The following is a 21,867-nucleotide window of genomic DNA, read 5'->3' as shown; positions in this document are numbered from 1 at the left end:
TTGGACAAAGGAAGTTGCAACATGGCCAAAAGAAATAGGTAAAAAGGGGTTAAGAAGTTTCCCCCTTTTAAGGTTTTCTGGAGGAATAATAATTAAAATGAAGACGTAAAGAGCCACATCTTGAGCATTACTGACTCAGGAGTAATGCAGGAGGTTAATAACGACTTCTACATGTCGCTGATAATGCAGTGGGCTGGTCTGGACAGAAAATGCCATGGCTGAAATTTTGTCCCTGTCTACCCCTGGTCCAAGGCACCGGGAAGCGACAATTTTGGAGTAGAGTGGCACTTAAAAGCTTGCGGCCCAGGAGCCACGACCCACCTTTGCCGCCTGGCCCTTCCAGGCCACGAAGCCGGGCGAGGCGCATTGCCGCAGAGGAAATGCGCCTGGTGAGGACGCATCTGCCCACAGAGACAAGAGACACTGGTGCCAGGAATGCAGATACCTCTTGGTCAACTTTGAAATCTATGATACTTAACTTGCCAGAGTTAACTGCTTCCATCACCACCTTCACCTGGTCCATTACTTCTGGTGTCCGGGTGGTATGTGTGACTTTAACTTTCGTTCTGCGAGCAGTGGTTGTGTGCCTGTCATTTAGTTATTATAAAAAACAATCGATTTTCAACAGTTATGAATCATTATTGAATCGTCATGTGTCTCATCACAATTAATCTAATAATCAATGTATCGACACACTTCTAGTTAAGGGATAGGTTTTGACATGTCAAAAATCTTCAACTAATGCCATGAATATAACCATATTTGTCGAGTGCATAGCAGCATTCGGAGTGTATCATCACTTCATTTCCCACCGTTTGAAGATGCCACAGCTGAAGAACACAAGTCTAGGGCCAGACATCAGCCGGTGCCCTCCAAAGATGGACCAGAGGTGCAGCTGTGTGCTACAGTCCCATAACAGCAGCTGGATGACTTGATGGAGGGATATCGAGCACTGTGGAGCGATGTGAAGTGTCCAAGATATGATGATGGGATGATTTTTTGTGTGGAGCCAAGAATATACATTTGGCAACATTTTCCACACTTGTGGTGTCGCGTACCGTATTGTGACGATGTCCTTGATGAACGTGACAATTTGCCACTGACCCGTACCATTCTTCGTACTGCGTCATAGGTGGCGTTGAAATGTGAGGCACTCTGTCACAAGCTGGATTTCCATTACCCTTGGAAATGGGCAAAATCTAAACAGCGCAATAAATACTGGTTACGGAAACACCTGAATTTCGAAAAAGCACTCAAATATCCCTAAAAAGTTTTGACGCTTTCATGAGAAGGAATTTCAGACGTTTCTATTTTGACATGTGTTGCAAAAACGCCATGGAAACACTTTTTCCACAAATACATGTCACAGAATGTGATGTACCTGGTCACATGACCACTTCTCTCCGAGAAAGCATGTAGACAGAAGAGGAGACAGGGACATTTCTTAGCACTTTCTGCAGCAAAGTCTCAAGGGATGGGATTTCACGGGAGTTACGAGGCTCCTGCCCAAAACAACGTTCAATGGGAACACGTTCAAAGCGCAATTATACTTTGTTTATCGCTTTTATTTTGAGAAAATGTGTCATGGAAATTCATGGCATTCTTAACCTGCCGGGGCTCTGTGTAACCCAGGCTAAAACCCAACTAATAAAAAAGAGAATCATTTGAATTATTTCAATTGATGAATTGTAATTTCATCTCCTTTGAAAGTCTTTGTTCTCATCTGTAAATCTAATCTCTTTGCCACTAGTGTACCAAGCCGTGCGGAGGTGGAATAAAGACAAGGCAGGTGGTGTGTCAGCGTCCCAACGGCGAGCTTTTCAATGATCTGAGCTGCGAGATCCATGACAAGCCATCAGATCGTGAGCAGTGCAATACTCAGCCGTGCTCGTCTAGCCCCCACTGGAACACAGACCCATGGAGCTCGGTACGCTCATAAGAAATACTCTATATACAATGTTTTTAAGCCTCACACACTTTCTCAGCCACACAGCCGTAAAATGGGGAAAAAAAAGACTATGGTGCTTTTGTTCGGAAAGTGTTACACACTAGCTGACTACAGCTCTACCTTTACCCTAACACCCCCTCCACCCACCCACTCCCCAACCCCCAACGAATTGCTCCATCTTTGGTGTCTTTGGTCAACATTTGTCAACATTTCCTCAAGATGTCTTTAAAGATATTATCTGGGGCATTTGAAAGGTAAAGATTTACACACTTATACCAAACCAGGGACAGCTACAAACATTTCAAAATAAGATGGGTTCTTTTTTACAGTCCAAGATACCATCAAACTGTTGTTGAACCTTTGTATCAGTTTATTTTGTAAAAATTCAGGATGTTTTTGTACTACAAAGAAGTCAGTTGTGTAAAATATTGTTTTTTAAAGATAATTTATTAAGACATCTGTTTTACCTTTTGTATATAACATTTATTTTTTAAAAAAAGATCATGTATTTTGTGTCTTAGCTCTTTGTACTCGCACATATAGCCAATCATTGTTCATACGCAAATACTGAATGTTTTGTATATCAGGAATGATAGGTATGATGTCTTGTACTATTAATATCCCAAAAATGGACCCTAATATATCTGATTACATGGTGCTACACGTTACAGTTCTGTTCTGAGCATTACAAGCACCATGTTACTTTGGACTGCATCTTGTTTTTTTACTTTATTTATATCATTTTTTACTTTCTAGGTTTTCAAAATGACTATTGCATCAACATTTCAGTTTGCCTCGAGGCACGTGGTTTTTATAGAGCTTACTAATCTCATACAGACACTTTATTTTACAGTTTATGTAGTCAACACTGCTATATTAAAGCAAATGAGTTTCATCCGAAGGTGCTAGTGGTGTAGAGGTCCATGCATTAATCAAATGTACCTTGAACGTCCAACAACAACAATATATTGAAAGCTGTTTGAGCAGAAATTGGATATCAGTGATATCAACCAGAGTTGAGCTCTACTAGTGCTCATATTTGGAATACATGTACTCAATTTTGGTTTATTAGTGCATGAGTACACTTTACAAATGAAGCAAAAAGTATCACTAGTACCACAAGTAAGCACCATTTGCTAATAAGGGGACGGGAAGAGTAAATTCAGGCTTGCCACTGGCTTTCAAAAATATTACAACCAATCAGGGAGCTGTATTTTGTTATAATTCATTTGTATTTGGTCGACTAGTACTAAAATAGTAAATCTTTTGGTTTCATTAATTCTACCAGTAGACAATTTTGTGTAACTAATAGTACTAGTAAAGCTTTGAGTTTTACTGTTAAGAAATTTTAAGCCTATTAGTAACACAAAATGATTCACTGTTAGACACTTTTGCTTTACTAGTAAGGTTTTTCCATCATAACTCGGTGTTTTGTGATGAGTGCTATGAGATGACTTAAAGTTGTATTTCGCGCTGTATAAATAATTGGGATGCACCGAAATGAAAATTGTTGGTCGAAATCAAGTCAAAAGAAAAAACCAAGGCAGAGACACCAAAAGATTGTTATGCCAATTGTTTCTGCCGAAAACGCAAAGTGATGCACTGAATTAGGTGTGCATCACTAATGAATACATTTTAATTGAGTTGAATTGACTTGAAGACTATAGCAGTTCTAGAAAACATAATCAAATGAAGTAGGAGGGATCATGACCAAATCCAGCACCCTGATTGGTTGTAATATTTTTAAAAGCCAATGGTAGTTTGCTTTTCCCCACCCCCTTAGTAGCATATAATATACTTGTAGTACTTGTGACACCATTTGCTTCACTAGTAAAATGTACTCGCGTACTAGCAAACCAAAACTTAGTACATGTACTCTAAATTTGAGCACTAGTAAAGCTTCACTATAGTTGATGTCAGATTTATGCTCAAATGGCTTTCCATAAGAGTAGACACCGCAAAGAGCAGAGCTATACAAGTACTGCAAAATAAAGTGTCTCACCAATGTTACGGTTGGTGGAAGTTATGGCCAATGTAATCCAGTATGAGTATGATTATTAAACCCTTTTAGTGTGGCCAAAATAGCTACTTTTACAACTTGGAAGGTGCTTCATATGAGTGTATTTTTATTGCGTTGTATAGTCGATGCTTAGAGTTGCTACTTTTGTAATGGTATGCTGTGCTCAACAATACCTCACATGAAACAATAACTTAAATCAACTTGGACATTCGTAACAAAAAATGCTGTGGTACTTTGGCCAAGGAAGGGCAATTTAAGTCGAGCCTTACATAAATGTTGGTTAGATAAATTGCTGTTGGTTCTTTCTGTTTATTGCTGTCTCGTCTTTACTTCTGTAATTTTTATCAAAGACCAATTTAAATCAATATTTCTCACATTTTTGATGAAATAATGTTGAACTCTCTTTGTCTATCAAATACCTTGCTTAAGCGTTGCAGCCTGGTCCAACTTTTCGGCATAACTACATTAATATTGAGAGAAATCATATTTAATCATATGTTTTCTGTTCTGCTTAAATATGTCTTAAAGTGATTAACCTAAAAACACTATAGATATAAATCTAAAGTAGATGCTGCTTGACAAAATGTTTTGAAACCAATGAGTATTGAGTTTTACCACCTTTGTTTTTCCTCTGCAAGCCAATGATTTAGCAAAACATGTTATTTTGTCAGAAAACTGTAATTCTCAAAAGCCACGATTACCAGAGTCGGTAAACAACTTCAACAAACTACAGTACAGCCGTCCGTCAGAAAAACATGGTGGTGGTTCCATCATGCTGCAGGGCCACTTTCAAGCCTCTACTTGGATATGCCAATCCCCCAAACTTTTTAGAGGAAGATGATAAAGAAAATCTCCACTTAGTGCAGGAGAAAAACCAAAACCTGACGACCAGCAGCAATGTGAGATGATGGTGAAAAGTAACAACAAAGTAAACAGTAAAGTTAATCTCTTCATCTTTTTGGCACAGTATACATTATAAAGTTTGGTGACTCAAAACTTTAGTCACCATAGAGCCTGCAATAATCATGATAAATTGAACATACCAGCAGACTCTAAATGTTAACAATGTGTGCCACAACACAAACTCCAAATTATTCTCAATCAACTGTGCCAGAAATTTAGATCAGAACTGCAAACAAAGGATCTGTAAAAATTTAGGTATGAGATACCTGTGAGCGCAGGTGACAATGCTTCTAGATAATCTGTATGTAGAGCAGTAGTTCCCAACTTTTTTAAAACCTTGTATTAGCTCCGAGAATTTTTGTTGCGTATGTGGTTAATACGTGTTTGCAAGCTTAGCTGAGATTCTCCAATGCCCAGTGTAACATTAACTAGAGATTTAACCAATTTATTCCTGATTATTATATTTTTTTTATTATCATCTTAGATTTGGACTTATCAGATAAAGACGTAGTCTAGGACTTAGAGATCAGTAACTTGAGGATTATTTACTCGAAAGAAGATGTAAAATGTTAAAAACATGCTGCTCGAAAGTTTATTTTGATCTCCGTTATAAACACTCTTATTGACATTGTCGGAAAAGTTTTGCGCATTGTATTTTGGGATGTGGAGTCTTATAGACGAATGCATAGAAGTATTTTTACTTCATTCTTACTGTGATATATTGTGTTAACCCCTAAAACACTGGCTAGTTACTTCCAAACACATTCCTGGTGTTTTCACGAGCTGAAAGTTGTGGCAAAACAATGTTTTTTTGGGGGGGGCTTACACGGAAAGATGAGAATTTGGCCAAAATTAAATGTGTCGCGGAGTGAGGTGATTACCAGGAACAAACTTGAACAAAAACGGTACCTTCCTGATTCTTTTAATTGAACAGCTCGAGAACAGATGACAAGCGTAGTTGTATTTCTATGTGGTTTATTCTAGTTATAGTCACTATTAAAGTTTTAGCAGGCCTGGTGTTCCAGTAAACCAAGTACACACACACGAGTGTGGCTAGCAGAAGGAAGACTGGTTAAAATCTAAAAGGTAGAACAGATATCTTCTGGGCTGGGATGGGCCCCTAACAAGGAGTGAAGCTGGTTCAAATGGGATTTTTTAACCTATCACAACCTGTAACAGTCCAGCTCTGCCTTGTGGCTTTAAGGGCAGTTTAAAAACAGTGTCTGGAATCAGAATCAGAAAGGTTTTTATGTGCCAAGTATAGTTTAAAAACAGTACAAGGAATTTAACTTGGCAATTGATGAGAAGAACAGAAAAAGAACAAAAAACAATAATAATAATTGTGTGATGTGGGTTATTGTGTGGGTGTTGACCCAGGCATGTTTATAAAGCAACACAAACCAACAGAAATCTTTGTAAAAACGGCAATAAAATTGAGCAAAGGAACAAAGTATGTCTCTCTTCTCATGTTAGTGTATTACAGAATACTAGTACAGTGCCCTTTGGAAGTTGGTATTCATAAAGTGGGAGCTTAAGTTGAATTGTCAATTATGGCCAAATGAGTATGTGTTTGAAGGTTGGATGTACATACTCTGTAGTGTTATAAAGTGGTATATTTGCGGGTGCAAAGTAAAATAGCGTGTGCAATTTTCCTAGTTTAATTCTATGGGACATGCACATGATAAATTGATAAATAAAGTTTGCACCAATGTGGCGGTTTAGGTAGAATCTGATTAAAGACACAAAAATTAATACAAATTAAACTATTTATTTAGCATTTAAATTTTTTTAGTGCAGGGGTGCTTGTAGAATAATGCAGAGAAGATGATCAGTCAACTGGAAAGGGACTGCACATGTACATGCATTACCACTATGCTGAAATCATATAGCACTCTGCTGGTGACAGCAAAAAAGAGAACTGCTAGTATAATACAACAATACTCAGAAGAAATGCTATTTGACGGGTGAATATATCTCTACGCACACATATAGGACAGTCTTATCACCAGACCCCAACACCAGGGGCGCCTCTGCCCGACCCACTACACGCGCTCCTGCGCTCAGAAGACACACACACATACACGGCTGTGTACGTTATAGTAATAGTACCCGGCCCGCCACTCGCAAGACACACACACACACATGCTGTGTAGGATTAGGGCTGTGTCCACACACGTGAGTCATCTGAAGATGCTGATAATAAATGTGTACCTGGTCGTGGGCTGGAGGAGGGTCTTCTTCTACGAATTATTAGAAATGAACAGTTTGGTGCGCTAGCGCCCCCTCACACTGAGGTCAAAAGCTGAATAGGTTTAATTTCTGGTAAACATGATTGTGCCATTCTCATTTCGTCCGGGCTAACCTGCGTTAATTTCAAAATATAATGTTTTGCAACTTAATCACCAAATAAGTCCAAAATAATGGATTCACACACAAAGTTTCAGGTTGATAAGACACTGCGTCAGGGAGATATGCGCTCTACACACACACATACACAGACGTTCCTTGTATTTATAGATAGATGTAAATCATGAGATAAACATGCTATACTTTATTGCTAAAGCTCTAAACATCATAGTTCATAGACAATTGAAAAAAAATCAAAATAAATGTATTACATCCTTGTATGCCAAAGAAACGTAAGAAATCACAGTAAGAATGAAGTAAAAACACTTTCAACTTTTTACATCTTTTTTTTGTAAATTATCTTCAATTTATTGATACGAGGTCTACACTATGTCTTTATTTAATAAAGAAAATTGTCTCAAGCAGCTTTAAAAAGTTGTGGCAGTGTTTTATCGATGGAATGGGAAAACAAGTTTGGTAAAACAAAAAAGGCTCCTGAACCTACTGGAAAATAATTTGGGAGGGGGGGGGGGGGGAGGGGTTGGAAATTAAAAGATTAACAGTTCCATGTACCCCACTGCAATGTGCTCACATGCCCCTGTTTAGGAATCACTGACCTAAAGCTCTTATTCTGAGCCAACCTTATGTGTCTACCTCAGTCTCCAGAATCATTGTCCTTCTGCCATGCCTTACACGCTCTGCCTTGCACTGGCGGAGTTTAGGCTGGCTAAGATTAAGCATTTCTTGTTGAGGCTACTCTGTGAAGTTGGTGTCCCTAAACACAGATCTGAATCCTTCCCATCACTGACAACTAAATCTAACCTGAATCTGTGGTTAGGGACAGCATTTGCATGCAGCCCACCCAGTTGACTTCTCTTGGTCATAAATGTCTGTACTGACATGACACCTTATTTTAAGGGCCTGTTAACACAGCAGTGTGTACATATTTCACCACACATCATTTACTAATGAGAACTATTGCCTGTAATGACTGCCATGTGTAATAGCAAGGCAGGACAAAATAAAGTGTAGGTTGAACCAGTGAAGGAGTTAACACAGTATCAACATGTTAAACTGAATTATCTGAGGAATGCTGTATAGCTTTAGTTTGACTGTTTGCTCAGTTCTTATGTGTAAATTGAAAATGACCCGATCTCATCCAGGCTCTTGAAATAAGTGTAATGTATGTCTCATTTTCACAAACTGCAGTATTAGTCTGTTTTTTCAGATTTCTGTATATTTATGTAATTACTTGTATTTATTGTTCATTTCACTATAAAGCTGTCTATATTTAAAAAAAAAATTATGGATTTTGTTGGATTTCTGTTTTTTGTCAGAAAAAGGTTATGATTAAAATGAACTAGAGGTACTATCCAAGGCTTTCTTTCATTCTTACTTGAACATTAAAATTCACTCATACAGTTTGCCCACCAAGGTCTTTGGAAAATAACTCAAAAAAGAGTAACACATCTTATCCTTCAACCTACTGTACATGCATTGGCTGTTCCAAGAAGCAGAGATGGTTATCCCAATGCAAGCTTTTTACAGCATTCATTACTGCTAATGGCGTCACTGCATGCAACATTGTTGGCCTGCTAATAGGACCCGTATTAAAATGTTTAACTCCAGATCACCTACTCAGCTTTTATGGTAATTATAGTGTGGATCAGGAAGTGTCCTGTATTATTTTGTGATAAACCTTTGCTTTTGGATCAGACTTTTTAAAAATGAGTCCTGGATTCTGCAAAACAAAGCTCTTAGCCAATGTATTCAAAGATATCTCTGGAGGAAGACGACTTGTTCAAAGCCTACGGCTTTAGCCTAAGCCAACCTAGTACACAATGTTGCCTTAAATATTGTCAAGCCTACTATCTATAAACTTCAGAAACAGGTTTAAAAGCCTTCTGCTTAATTGACATTGGGAAATCAGTGAGTTTGGACCTTTAGCTTCTGTGATCAAGGTCCCTTTTAACAGGGACGTTTAAAGTTTAAAGCTTTTCCATTCAAAGTGAATATTTGCTGTTTATCAGTCTCATTCTATTTCCCTTTTTATTTGTGTACTCATTACCTTGGATTATGGGGTTAGGCCAACTGTAACCAATTACACACTCGGACCAAGGATCTGGGACTCCTTTGGACATGTCTAACTAAAAACCTGCTACCTTTGCTGCTGTTACTGAAGCTAGACCCATCCCCCAACTCCCCACTCCGGCCTGGTCTAGTGTCAGTTCTTGACATGTGTACCATTGTGGGAGCCACTGACAGTGACTGGGATAAGAGGAGGCGTCAGCAAAACAATGCAGGGGTGCATTGTCTAGTCAAAGGTCATGTTTGATCCCTGGAGGGGCCCCTTTCCTAGTTGGCCCATCAGCAAAAGGAAGACTTCTGGGAAATTGCCTGTGATCCAGAGATTTAAAAAAAACAGAGTGACGTTCAATAGAATTCCTAAACTCATCCTGAAAGGGGGGGGGATGGGGGATTGAGGAGTTTGCCTCGGCGCAAAGCTGAGTTCATGTCCTGCAATTATTACATATTGGTGAACAAATGTCCGTTTACTGATGAGAATTCTCAATTGCCCAATGAAAAACAGCATTATTTTAATATGACATAATGTGTGTTGCACAGTGGTTGATTATAGAAAAGCTCTGGAAAGTTGTGTGCAGATTTAGCAAAGCCTATTGGCTATGGATGGGGGTGGGGGGCGGGGGGCATGTACCTATAAAACTTTTGGTGCTTTTACACAACCCATGTGCACCAATTTCTGGGGTATTCTGAGGGCATTTGTGTTTGAGCAGGAAACAGCAGTAAAGAGAGAAAGTTGGTAACACACAATGTGTGTATGTTAAGGTTTAGTTTATTTTTGACAAGGTTTTCCAGGAAATTTTATCTCCTGACATGTTTCGACTGTCAACTGCCAGTCTTCCTTAGAGGTGATTGCTTTGACGTATGACTATGAGGTCTCTCATAAGGAAAGCATCAAAGCATATCTCCTTATGAGTTCTTTGAGGGATACAACAAATCACTCACCTCTGAGGAAGACTGGCAGTTGACAGTCGAAACATGTCAGGAGGTAAAAACATCCTGGAAAACCTTGTCTGAATAAACAAAACCTTAACATACACTACCAGTCAAAAGTTTAGAACATCACACTTTTTCCAGTTTTTTACCAAAAATTTTTCAGTTTGTGTCATAGCACTCTGAAATGAAAGCATAGAAAAAACAAGCAATTTGAGTTGAAAAAGAAATCATGGAATCCATGAACAATACTGTTCATCTGATGCTCATGCTGGTCTGGTACCACAGTGAGTTCCAACACTGCTTTTATGCAGACAGAGGGGGTTCTAAGTAACCAAGAAAAGTTGGAACACATGTAGGAATTAGTAGCACCAGCTTTCAAGGCTGATTCAACCTGCATTGCTGCAGAACAGCTTTAAATTGTTAACCCACTTTGTGTTCCCTGAAAAAGGCCTATTTGTATAATTCTGAAATGTACATTATTTTTCAGTTTTGAGTAACCAAACATTTTGTTTTAACCTCCGGCTGTTCAGTACTTACCTTTGTACCATTTCAAGCTATTCATTGGACTTGCACGACTTGAAATGCAATAAATGACTGGAAAAAGTAGGGTGTTCTAAAACTTTTGACCGGCAATGTACATTTAAAAAAAGAAGTCAAAATTAACTTGCTGGATTGAGATAAGACGTAACCTTCGTAGTAAACACTTTCTGCATGACTGCATGTGTTAAACATCCGCTTCTGAATTGGTGTTGATTTTTTGATGCAGAAGTAAAAAGCCTCATTCAACCTCAAAGGATGCATAAGCACAACAGTGTCCATATTCAAGATCAATGTCCTAAGTTGTTTCTTCATCTTCGGACAATTGTCTTAAAAAGAAAACATCAAACAACAGTCTATTAGTTTCATAGCTTGATAGCTCCCATGAGGATCCTCCCTCCAAAGTGGGAGGCTGGACTATGTAAATGTGCTGAACACTCTCTTCCTGGTTAGGGCAGAATCACACACAAAGCTGTGTACTCATTCAACTCCTGGCCTGTCGCTTCCCATCCATTCCAATGTTGCACCGCCCTCTTTGATAATTTGAGCACAGTCCACAGCCTGTTCCACTCCTACAGTAACGCCGCTGTGTGTCTGCCTGTCACAGTCACTTACACTTTCAAGGAACTCACTACATGAACCCGGATGTAAAAATAACTGCTACCGGGTTATTCAGGTTTCAAAGTGACAATGAAGGTTTTAATCACGCTTTAAAAAAAACAAACAAACTGAATGTACATTGGTGGTCTTAGATAAACTTGACATTAAAAATAAAGAAGGAGAGAAGGCGTAAGGTTTTATTTGTTGATGAATTTGGACTTTACTTTGAGTTTTAACTGTAAGGAAACAGTTAAAACTTACACTCTTGTTTCTTTTTACCTCTTATCTCTCATCTCGCAGTGCTCTGCCTCCTGTGGAAGTGGTTTCAAATCCCGAAAGGTGAGCTGCGTGACCCGGTCAGGTCGTCCTGCCCCAGAGGAAAACTGCCAGCACTTTTCTCCTCGTCCAAGCAAACAGAGGCGCTGTCGAGGTGGACGATGCCCCAAGTGGAAGACGGGAGAGTGGGGGGAGGTAAGGAGTCTCTGACCCTGCTATAAAACACACCTCGAAGTTCTGTTCTCACGCTGCCAGACATGTTGGCTTTTACCCCCACTTAATACTTACCAGCTTGCTGTCAAGTATGTCCATATGTGTGAAACATGTGCAGCTGAACCTGATGGGGTTTATGCACCGTGCCCAACTACTAAATAAGGCTAGGGTCTCGGCACATCACAAAGTGGTTTGCTTGAGAGATATGCTAGTCAATGTTGGCACCAGACGATGTACAACACTTCAACTATCAAAATATATAGATATTTTGTTAACTAAAAAAGAAAAAATCCAACCAGAACTGATGTGATCATGTGGTGTTATACATTAGTCAGAATTCATTTGAATATAAATTATTGAGATTTATATCGTAGATCGCCATTTAGAGAAAAAAATATCAAGATATGAGTTTTGGTCCATAGTCCAGATCCCAAGGTTGAAAACAACTGCATTAATCAATCTATCTGTGTGTATTCACAACCAATAATACCATCCAATATCCGGCTGATAAATGCGATTTAAATTTTTTTTTTTAAATGCATAAACTTTTAAATGCTGTATATTTTAGCTGACTATATCTCTAACAGATTTGGACTAAATCATAATTTGCGTTTAAACTGAACACTGCTGTACTCCTATCTTTAAATTCGTCACATTTCATGGTCCGATTTCTCTCCCTTCATCTCCACTCTGGCCCTTTTATCCTGTGTCACCCATTTCCCCCTTCCGCGTTCTCCTTCCTTTCTTTATTCTGTCCATCTTCCACTCGCCCAATGGGAACCATGTGTTGGGTTTTGCTCTGAATGTGCTACTGAAGGCAACTCACTGATATCATTGTGCCAGAAAAATCAGACAGTCCAGCTCAGCCGCCCTCACCCTTCTTGGTCTCACTCCGTCTTATGCTCAGATACACATCTGTGCTCCACACGTCATTAAAGATGTGGGTGGGGGGCCGGCTCTGAATAGGTGTGGAGCAGGATACCAGTTCACAGGAGGCTTTAGGCCATGTACAACAGGGGTTCTCAACCTTGGGGTTGCCAGACACTGGGAGGGGGTCGCCAGATGCCTTCAAGGAACTAAGAATATTTTTTGAACAATTTGAGCCCATTTTTAAATATTTGTACCCTTTTTCTGCAACTACACCAAACTTGCCATATTTTAACCAATTTTCATCACTTTTTCTTGCCATATTTGTCCTCCTTTTAATGCATTTTTGCTACATTACTCCCATTTATGCCACTTTCTCCATCATATTTCAATGCCTTTTCTGCACATTTCTTTCCACTTTCAAGACGTTTTAAACACTTTCCACCACGTTTCTCACCTAATGTCGACCCATGCCACTTTAGACCTCTTTTCACCATATTTCATGCTTATTTTTGCCAATTTAACTACATTGTTCCGATATTGACACCTTGAACCATTTTTATCACTTTTTCTGTCCACTCTAATTTGCAACTTTTTACCAATTTCTGTGGTTTTTAAAATCCCATTTCACCATCTTTTCCACCATTTTTTGGTCACTTTTAACCCATTTTATTTCTGATTAAAAGAAGGATTTACATCTTTAAAATGGAACAAATAATAATAAACATCCTGGATAACAGTGGATATTATTCAGATAAAAAAATGAATGTAGTTATCACAGATTTATAGAACAATGGACCATCATTTAGCTGACTCAGTGGGCATGCACTGTAGCTGTTCCCACTCAATGTTCTTGAAACCAAAATACAGCGCTTTGGGGTGCTTCCATCATTTGGAGCTGGAGGAGCCCTGGTAACACGCCCCGCCCATTTAGCCTTGATGACTTACGCAGCCCAGCTACGCCACGAACTTAAGTATTTTTTCCCACTGGAAATTCTACCAATGTCTTGTTCAGTTGATCAGATCATAGAGGTTAGTACTAGTAGCTCAAAAAAGACAAAAAAAACTGAACGGAAAAGTTTAATGGCATCTCTGCTTTCCGTCATGACGTAACTCCTTACGCTATTCACAAAAGAGAGCTACGCAAGATCCGAGGCTGTCAATCATCTTAATATAGTATATGACGTCAAATCCCGTAGTTCAACCTAAAATAACTTGTTTGAAACAAACTTTACAGAAAAATGAGCACTTGAACACAATGTAGGGTGATAATAACTGATGATCACAGCAGAGTTTAGGTTTGGGAAAAATTACGTGAAGAGTATTTTAACGTTACAGTTTGACCAACATCCTATCTGTAATCATTGAGGAGGCGGGGTTTATGACCTATACTACAGCCATTCAGCAGGGGGAGCTCTAAAAAAAAAACTTCACTTCCCCGTGCGTCATCCATTATTTTTACAGTCTAAAAGTCTTTATGAATGGGCCCCAAAAAGCTCTCCCCTTTATTCCCCCTTATAGATGTCCCTGTCTCAATCTTCAGGTACAGTGGGGGTCCCTGGTCTCTGGAAGCTTTATTTTGGGGGTCGCGGGCTGAAAGGGTTGAGAACCACTGATGTACAACATAGGTGGATAACATGCATATAGGATAGACATTATATTGTGATACAGTGAATATAAATACATTATTAACAGATCGTGTATGTTTTATTATTCATGGATGTTAACATTAAACACATGCATGAATAGAAACAGAAACACAATAAAACACAATAAAACTGGGATTAAAAGTTAATTTTTGCACATTAGTTGCTCTTAGGTAAAAGAAGAGAGTAATAACACTCAATAACAGATGTAGAATGATTGCATTTCTACCAACATCTGACCGTTACAGTCCAGGGTTAACAACAGAGCCGTATTGGCAGAAAATAAAAAAACCTTTTTTATCCCTGCTCTCTCTTTGTTCCTTGTATGAATGTGTTCTGTATTATGGTATAAAAGGGCTTGCTTATTCACTTACAACAATGCACGTTTGGATTGAAAGCAGACTGACTGACCATGCTTGTGTTGGGCTCCAAGTTGAATGTCTAAAATCTGGAATGAATATGAACCATATTTCTTACATATGAATAGAAAATACTTCACAACAGTTGTTTCATCTGTCATATTTCATGGTAAAACTGGTATATAGCGCTGTGCATGTTTTATTATCAATTTCTTTTATTTAGAAAAATGCATAGTATTGACACATTTCATGTTTGTACAATTCAAGTAGATAAACATTTATTTTTCATGTAGCTGCTAAGAAAATACGTTAGCCAATTGGCTACTATAGCATATATATACTAATATTTATATATATATATATATATATATATATATATATATATATATATATATATATTTTTTTTTTTTTTTTTTTTTTGGCGCCCCCCCAAAGCAAAAACCCTAAAATTTAAATTCAAGAAGTTGGAAGGAATGCGAAGCCCACAATAATACACAAAATAACTCCCAAAACACACAAATTGGCAGCAAAATACAAAGTACACAAAAATGTAAAAAATAACAACAACCACTTAAACAAAATGACTACAAATACACACACAACATGTTACAGAACAGTTCCAAAGACACAAACTGTTAACAAAACTACACAAAATGACAGGAAAATACAGAAAACAATAAGGAAAATACAGAAAGTGACCTCAAAAAGGCACAAATCGACGACAAAAATGCAGCAAAGAACAGAAAAGTACACAAAAGTACAACAGGAACATCAAAAAAAAACAAAAAAAAAAAAACAGATAAAACCATTTTTTTTTCTCCCTGACTGTGTTAATGCTGACGTGAATGTTGATCATTTGGGCTTCGGATTAGATACATTCACATTTTTGTGGCCCCTGCTGTGATAGAGTTGTCCAAATTACCCTTTCCGGTTGACGTTCTACAATAATTTAAAGGGAAAATTAACGTTATCAATTAATATCTGTAGGAAAAATAAAGTCAAACAAGTATTTAAGGCAGACTTAGGCAATTAGCGGCCCGGGGGCCACATGCGGCCTTTGACCTAATTTTGAGTGGCCCCTAAATTAAATGTACAAAATGACTTCAAAAAACATAGAAAATTACAGAAATATACGCTAGACAACATAAATACACAAAATGACTCCAAAAACAAACAAAAAAACTTCAACACAAAATTAGAGAAAAATTATAAAATGACAACAAAAATTCACAAATTCACTCATAACACACAAAACAACACAAGACACGCGAAGACAGAAACAGAAAGCGCAAAATGAGGAAAAAAATACACAAAACAACCACAAAAAACTATACAAAACAATAAATTACACCAAAACACATGAAATGACAACAAACACAAACTCGTGTTTGTTGATAGAGTTGTCCATCCCTGCTAGAGCGACTAATTGATAAATTACCATTTCCGGTTGACGTTCTATAAAGATGCAAAGAGCAAATTAACGTTATGGATCAATATCCGGAGGAAAAATAAAGTGAAACAACTGTTTGAGGGTTTTACGTGCCTGTTTTCAGTGTTCGGCTTCGTGCGGCGACGGCATCCAGCAACGGGAGGTGTTTTGTCAGCTCGATGAGCTCCGGAGTCCCGCTGAGAGCGGCTGTGCCCTCCGCTCCAGGCCCGCGTCCAGCCAGAGCTGCCGCCTGCTCGACTGTCCGTCCCGCTACCGCTGGAGAGAAGGAGCCTGGCAGAAGGTAAAAGTCAAACTTTACAAGTGATTAAAAAAAGTTACCTGTGCGATTAAAGACGGAGGCTCAGCGCTGGCTGACATGTTTGCTGAAAGTGAAGAGCTGCGGCTTCAGTGCGAGGCTCTGGTATGTGTCAGAGCCAGAGAGAGAATCAACTGCTGCTGCTGATGGAAATCAGATGATCCCTTATTTTCCTCCTCACTGAAGCTGAAGCCTTGGTCATTAACAACTACGGGCAGCTCTTCAATGCAGCTCAAAAGCTGTAAAATGCACACATGTAAGGACACACTGTCAATTATCCAAACGTTTATGAGCTCTGCTGCACCTCAAAGCCCAGGGCTGCTCAACAAACAATAGAGAAAACATCCAAGACATCAAAAGATGCTTTTAAAAAAAATAGGTTTCAATCTGTTTTAAATGCAAGCAAAACTCTCATTATACTATTATTTTCTGAGTAAAAACAGATAAAAAAAATGTTTTGAGCACTATCCGCTTTATTCCCAAATAGTGTTATTTGTGTTGTAGTCATAGTATTCGTCGACTATATTTCAATAACTTGACTATGACTAATTCTAAAAAGTCCCCTTGAGCGAAAACTAAATAATGTTCACATTGCACGAAATCCGCTCAGAACTAAATTTATTTTTTGGAAAGTATCCAATCAGAACTATTTTTGTCACATGGAAGGCGGGGCATGCCTTAAAGCTGGAGTAAGTAAATTTTTTTTTGGCTTAATTTAGTCAAAAATATCACCATAATCGCATATCTTCTCTTGGCTCTTAATCATACCTGTCAAGTATCCCATTTTGGCCGGGAAACTCCTGTTTTTTACCCCTTTTTCCCGCCATCGTCCCGTATTAGTATTTTCCCGTAAATATCCCGTATTTTAATGTAATAATAATTAAAAGATAAATAAATAAAAACATTAATCTGCCTTACTCACCTGAACGCTGTCACTAGCCTCTTGAGAGCTGCCACCTGAAATGGCCTTTGTGACTGATGGCCACATGTGGCCACATGTGGCCATCAGTCAGTTGCTCAGTTGCTCATGCCTGGACTAAAGGAGAAAACGTGTTTGGGGGAACAGACCTGTGCATGCAGTACGGGGTAGGGATTGAACAGACTAGTTGATTAGTCTTTAGTGTTGTCTCGCAACTCTGTTCACGTGACGTCGACTAGTCGCAGTACCTGACTTTTGCCCAAGATGGCGGTGCAACAACTCAAACGAGGGTCCCAGTACCCCTGCAGGCAAGGCAGCACAACATCAAGTGTTTCTCGCTCCTACCTGGTTTGTGCTCAAATTGTAGCTGGTAGGCAGATATGGCTAATGTACATGCCAACGTTAGCTGTAATGGTCACATGTTTGTGTATTAGGCAGATCTGAAAAACATCAGCAGCGCAGGACGGAGGCTCCATTAGCAGGGGAAGAACGCTGTTGTGCCAAAATCTGTGACCCGAAAAAATCTGTTCCCACAGGTGGTGACAGTTCCAACCCTTGCGGCTTCTGGGTGGACATTTCCCCCCCCCCCTTAAACATGTTTGTAATTCTTCTCCAGTCTGCATTTACTTCACCCACCGGAGCGTCATGTTTAAGGGGGAGTAAAAAGCTCCTTAATAGCTACGAAGAGGTTTTTGCAGTTGACGTAGCACTCTTCTTCTTTACCGCTGAGAAGCTGCAGCGGTCACAGATTTTTTTGGGTCACAGACTTTGGCACAACACCGGCTTTGGTGAAGGAAGTCAAAGCTACCATAAAAAAACAGCCCAAACAAAGTCTAAACGCCCGGCTCTCAGGAAGCCTCTGGGAAAAAACCCCCGAAAAAATCTGTGACCGCTGCGGCTTCTCAGTGGTAGAGAAGAAGTGCTACATCAACTGCGTAAACCTCTTTGTAGCTATTAAGGAGCTATTTACTCCCCTTTAAACATGACGGGTGAAGTAAATGCAGACTGGGGAAGAATTACAAACGTGTTTAAGGGGGAGTAAATGTCCGCCCAGAAGCCGCAAGGGTTGGAACTGTCGCCACCTGTGGTCAAAGATTTTTTCGGGTCACAGATTTTGGCACAACACCAGCACTCGGCTGCCGTTCAGTTTCGGCTCTTGGTGATGTCATCGACTAATCAACGTCGACTCAACTCGTATGCACATAAAGTCGACCTTTAAAATTATGAAGTCGTTCAACCCCTAGTACGGGGCAGAATTTACTTTGTCTCCGAAATGTTTCCAGGTGTTTCCAGGTTTTAGTATCTCTCAACTTCTGCGCATACAACACACTGTGGCTAAGTAACTCCACCCGTACAAACATATATGAACCCCATAGCGATGTAGCTTCCATCATATTTGCATTTTTTTTGCTCTGATTGCGTTTGTGTCTGAGGCTACATGAAGGGGCTCTGCCTCCGACTCCTCGCCGCTCTCCATGGCCATGCTAGCCGAATGTACCGCTGCGCACATCTTCGACCGCTGTACACCATGAATATTTGGTCTTGCTATCGCTGTCAGGTGACACTTTACTGCCGGCCTGTGAGTTGAAGTAGTGACAGTCGACGTGGAAGGACAATTGATGTCTTTTAACTACTTCTTAATTTTCAACAGTTCGCCGCACGTGGTGAAATGAGCTCCAGTCACTCACTGGTGTAAATCAATCAATTAGATTAACGTAAGTCTGCGAGAGCAGGGCGACTGGCCATGTCATGAATTTGCTCACCACTAGAGGTAGGGCTGCTCGATTATAGAAAAAATAATAATCACAATTATTTTTGTCATTTTTCGTCAGAAATCACAATTATTCAAACGATTATTTGTCAACCAAAAAGTGATTTCTTTTTTGTACAAAAAAAAAAAAACATAAAATATATTCTTTAAACAAAAATAAAATTTGTTTTGACGTGATGCGTCTTTGCTCTAGGTCTTCATTATTAAACCCAAAGTGTTCCCATAGAAGAGAATTTGACTTGCCACTTGTTCGCCAAGCGTTTTTGCTGTGTTTCTCCTGCCATGTTTCAAGACCACTAGCAACAACTGTCCTCATGTTAGCCTTCAGGCTAGCTTTAGCTTTGAGAGGGGCGGGGCAGAGGGGAGGAGCTTGCATGCGAGTGAATTAAACAACTCAAAGGTAGCATTAATAACGTGTGTGCCAAGCTTTATTATTTGTAGATATCCGAAATAGTGGGTTTGTTTTTTCTCGATTATATTATTTTTGTAATCGTTGGGTGTAATAATCAAAATTGTAATCGAATTTTGATTAATTGAGCAGCCCTAACTAGAGGGTAATCTTAAAATGCAAAGGCATGGAGGCTCCTAACTGCTGATCTTTTTATATTGTAGTTTACAATGTTTTGACGCTGTTTTTAATTTTTTATCCACATACCCGCTGTGACAATTTGCGTACCCCACTTTGGGAACCTAGGCTCTAAGACCATAACAAAGTTAGGGAATCAAACTTGACAAATATTAAATAATCCTGCAGAAAGCCATTGGATGGTATTTATTTTTCATTGGATTGGTTTTCATTTGATGATCAATGCAATGGAATTTCTATAGTTTGAGTATCTTTAGATAATGAGAAATTTTCTCCAAAGCGCCTTTGTTCTCTTATTGCACAGAAACCTGGTCTGATTTTGAAATGCATGACAGCGTGTAGCTGATAAGACTAAAGTGACTTTTCCAATGCTGATAGATTTAAGGTCAGGCCTCGTCTCAGACACATCATCAGTGTCAGATGGAAACCAGCTTTGAAATGTTGAACTGATCTAATCTCTCCATAGAATGTGGCAACGTGTTTAGCTCATGCTCTGCTTTGTGAAAACATATTGCTTCTCTTTTCACCGTTTGCTACAGCGATGATGGGCAACTTTTATCACAGCTGGCAACAGAAAAATGTGGTTGTATCTGAACCGAGGGTCAAATTATGGACATTCATCATGTCAGCATTTAGAATAATGACCAATCTAAGCATTAACACAGAAAAAAGAGAGGTTGTGTGTTTTTGTGTAACTTAGTTACTTGTTTTATGTTTCATTGTTGTTGTTTTGTATAATTTTATATTATTTTTGGGGTTGTGTTTCGGTTTTTGGAGAAATTTTGTGTATTTATTGTTTCCTTATTGGTATTTTTGTTGTCATTTTGTGTTTTTGGAGTCATTTTTGTGTATTTGTTTTGTCCTTTTATCTCAAGGATTATTGGAGATATTTTGTGTTTTCTAGTTTTCCTTTTGTATATTTTAGTTGTCATGTTGTGTATTTTAGTTTTCCTTTTGGTGCATTTTTTAGTGTTATTGGAGTCATTTTTTGTATTTTTGTTGTTGTTTTGTGTATTGTCATTTTCCTTTCATATAATATTGTTTTTATTTTGTGTTTTAAGTTATTTTTGTGTAATTTTGTTGTTGATTTGTATTTTTCTATTTTCTTTTGTCTATTTTTGTAGTTTTTTTGTAAGATTTTGGAGAAATGTGTATTTTTCCTTTCCTTTTGTGTGTTTTGTGATATAGAGTCATTTTAATATATTTCTGTTGTCGTTTTGTGTATTTCGATTGTTTTGTGTTTTTTAGTTTACCTTTTGTGTATTTTAGTTTTCTGTTTTTAATGTCACTTTTTGTATTTTTGTCATTGTTTTGTGGATTGTAATTTTCCTTTTGTATATTTTTAATGTTTTTAGTAATCTTTGTGTACTATTTTTGTGGTTGTTTTGCAAGTTTTTGGAGAAATTTGTATTTTTTCATCGCTTTGTGGATTGTAATTAATTTTCCTTTTGTATATTTTTGTTTTAATATGATGTTTTTAGTCATATTTGTGTTTTGTGTAGTTGTTTTGTGAGTTTTTGTTCACTTTTGTGTATTTCAGGTGTCGTTTTGTGAATTTTCTATTATCTTTGTGTTTTTGTGTCGTTTTGCGAGTTTTTGGAGAAATGTGTATTTTTGTAATCGTTTTGGGTATTGTAATCTTCCTTTTGTATACTTTTTCATTTTGTGTATTTAGTCGTATTTGTGTATTTTTGTAGTTGTTTTGCAAGTTTTTGGAGTCTTTTTGGTGTCTTTTTGGTATATTTCAGTTGTCTTTTGTGTATTTCAGTTGTTGTTTTGTGTATTTTCTATTATCTTTGTGTATTTTTGTTTGTTTTTAGAGAAACGTTTATTTAAGATGTTGGTTTGTGTGTGTTTTTTTTTGTACTTTTGTGTATTTAGCTGTTCTTTAGTGTGTTGATGAAGTCTTTTTGTGTATTTACAATGGGAGCCACAGACAAATTAGACCCTAGGTTGGATGTGGCCCCCGGGCTGCCAGTGTCCCTTTGTGTATTTGTTGTTGAATGAAAAGCACTTTAACGTGTCACTCAGTTGCCTCAGTGTATATATAGTTAGAATATTCACCTTAACAATACATGATGAGCCAACCCTGTGAATGCTTCTGATCTGTTGC

General features: G+C 38.4%; 1 protein-coding gene across 3 annotated transcripts in view; it reads left to right on the top strand.

Annotated features, from left to right (window-relative positions):
• The window catches only part of adamts9 (ADAM metallopeptidase with thrombospondin type 1 motif, 9), a 101,977-nt gene that overhangs the window by 60,055 nt on the left and 20,055 nt on the right, over window positions 1-21,867 (top strand). For all 3 annotated transcript variants that reach the window (XR_003674068.1, XM_028446397.1, XM_028446396.1), the window contains exons 28-30: window positions 1,751-1,927; window positions 11,673-11,843; window positions 16,287-16,463. Coding sequence is in view for 2 of the 3 variants with exons in the window: in XM_028446397.1 (XP_028302198.1) it covers window positions 1,751-1,927; window positions 11,673-11,843; window positions 16,287-16,463 (525 nt within the window). In the remaining variant the exon portion in view is untranslated. The remainder of the gene's footprint in view (window positions 1-1,750; window positions 1,928-11,672; window positions 11,844-16,286; window positions 16,464-21,867) is intronic.

Source organism: Gouania willdenowi, chromosome 5 (genome assembly GCF_900634775.1).
Source record: "Gouania willdenowi chromosome 5, fGouWil2.1, whole genome shotgun sequence".
Classification (NCBI taxonomy): domain Eukaryota; kingdom Metazoa; phylum Chordata; class Actinopteri; order Blenniiformes; family Gobiesocidae; genus Gouania; species Gouania willdenowi.
Note: the sequence above shows the minus strand (reverse complement) of the source record. Positions and strands in the feature narration are given on the sequence as shown.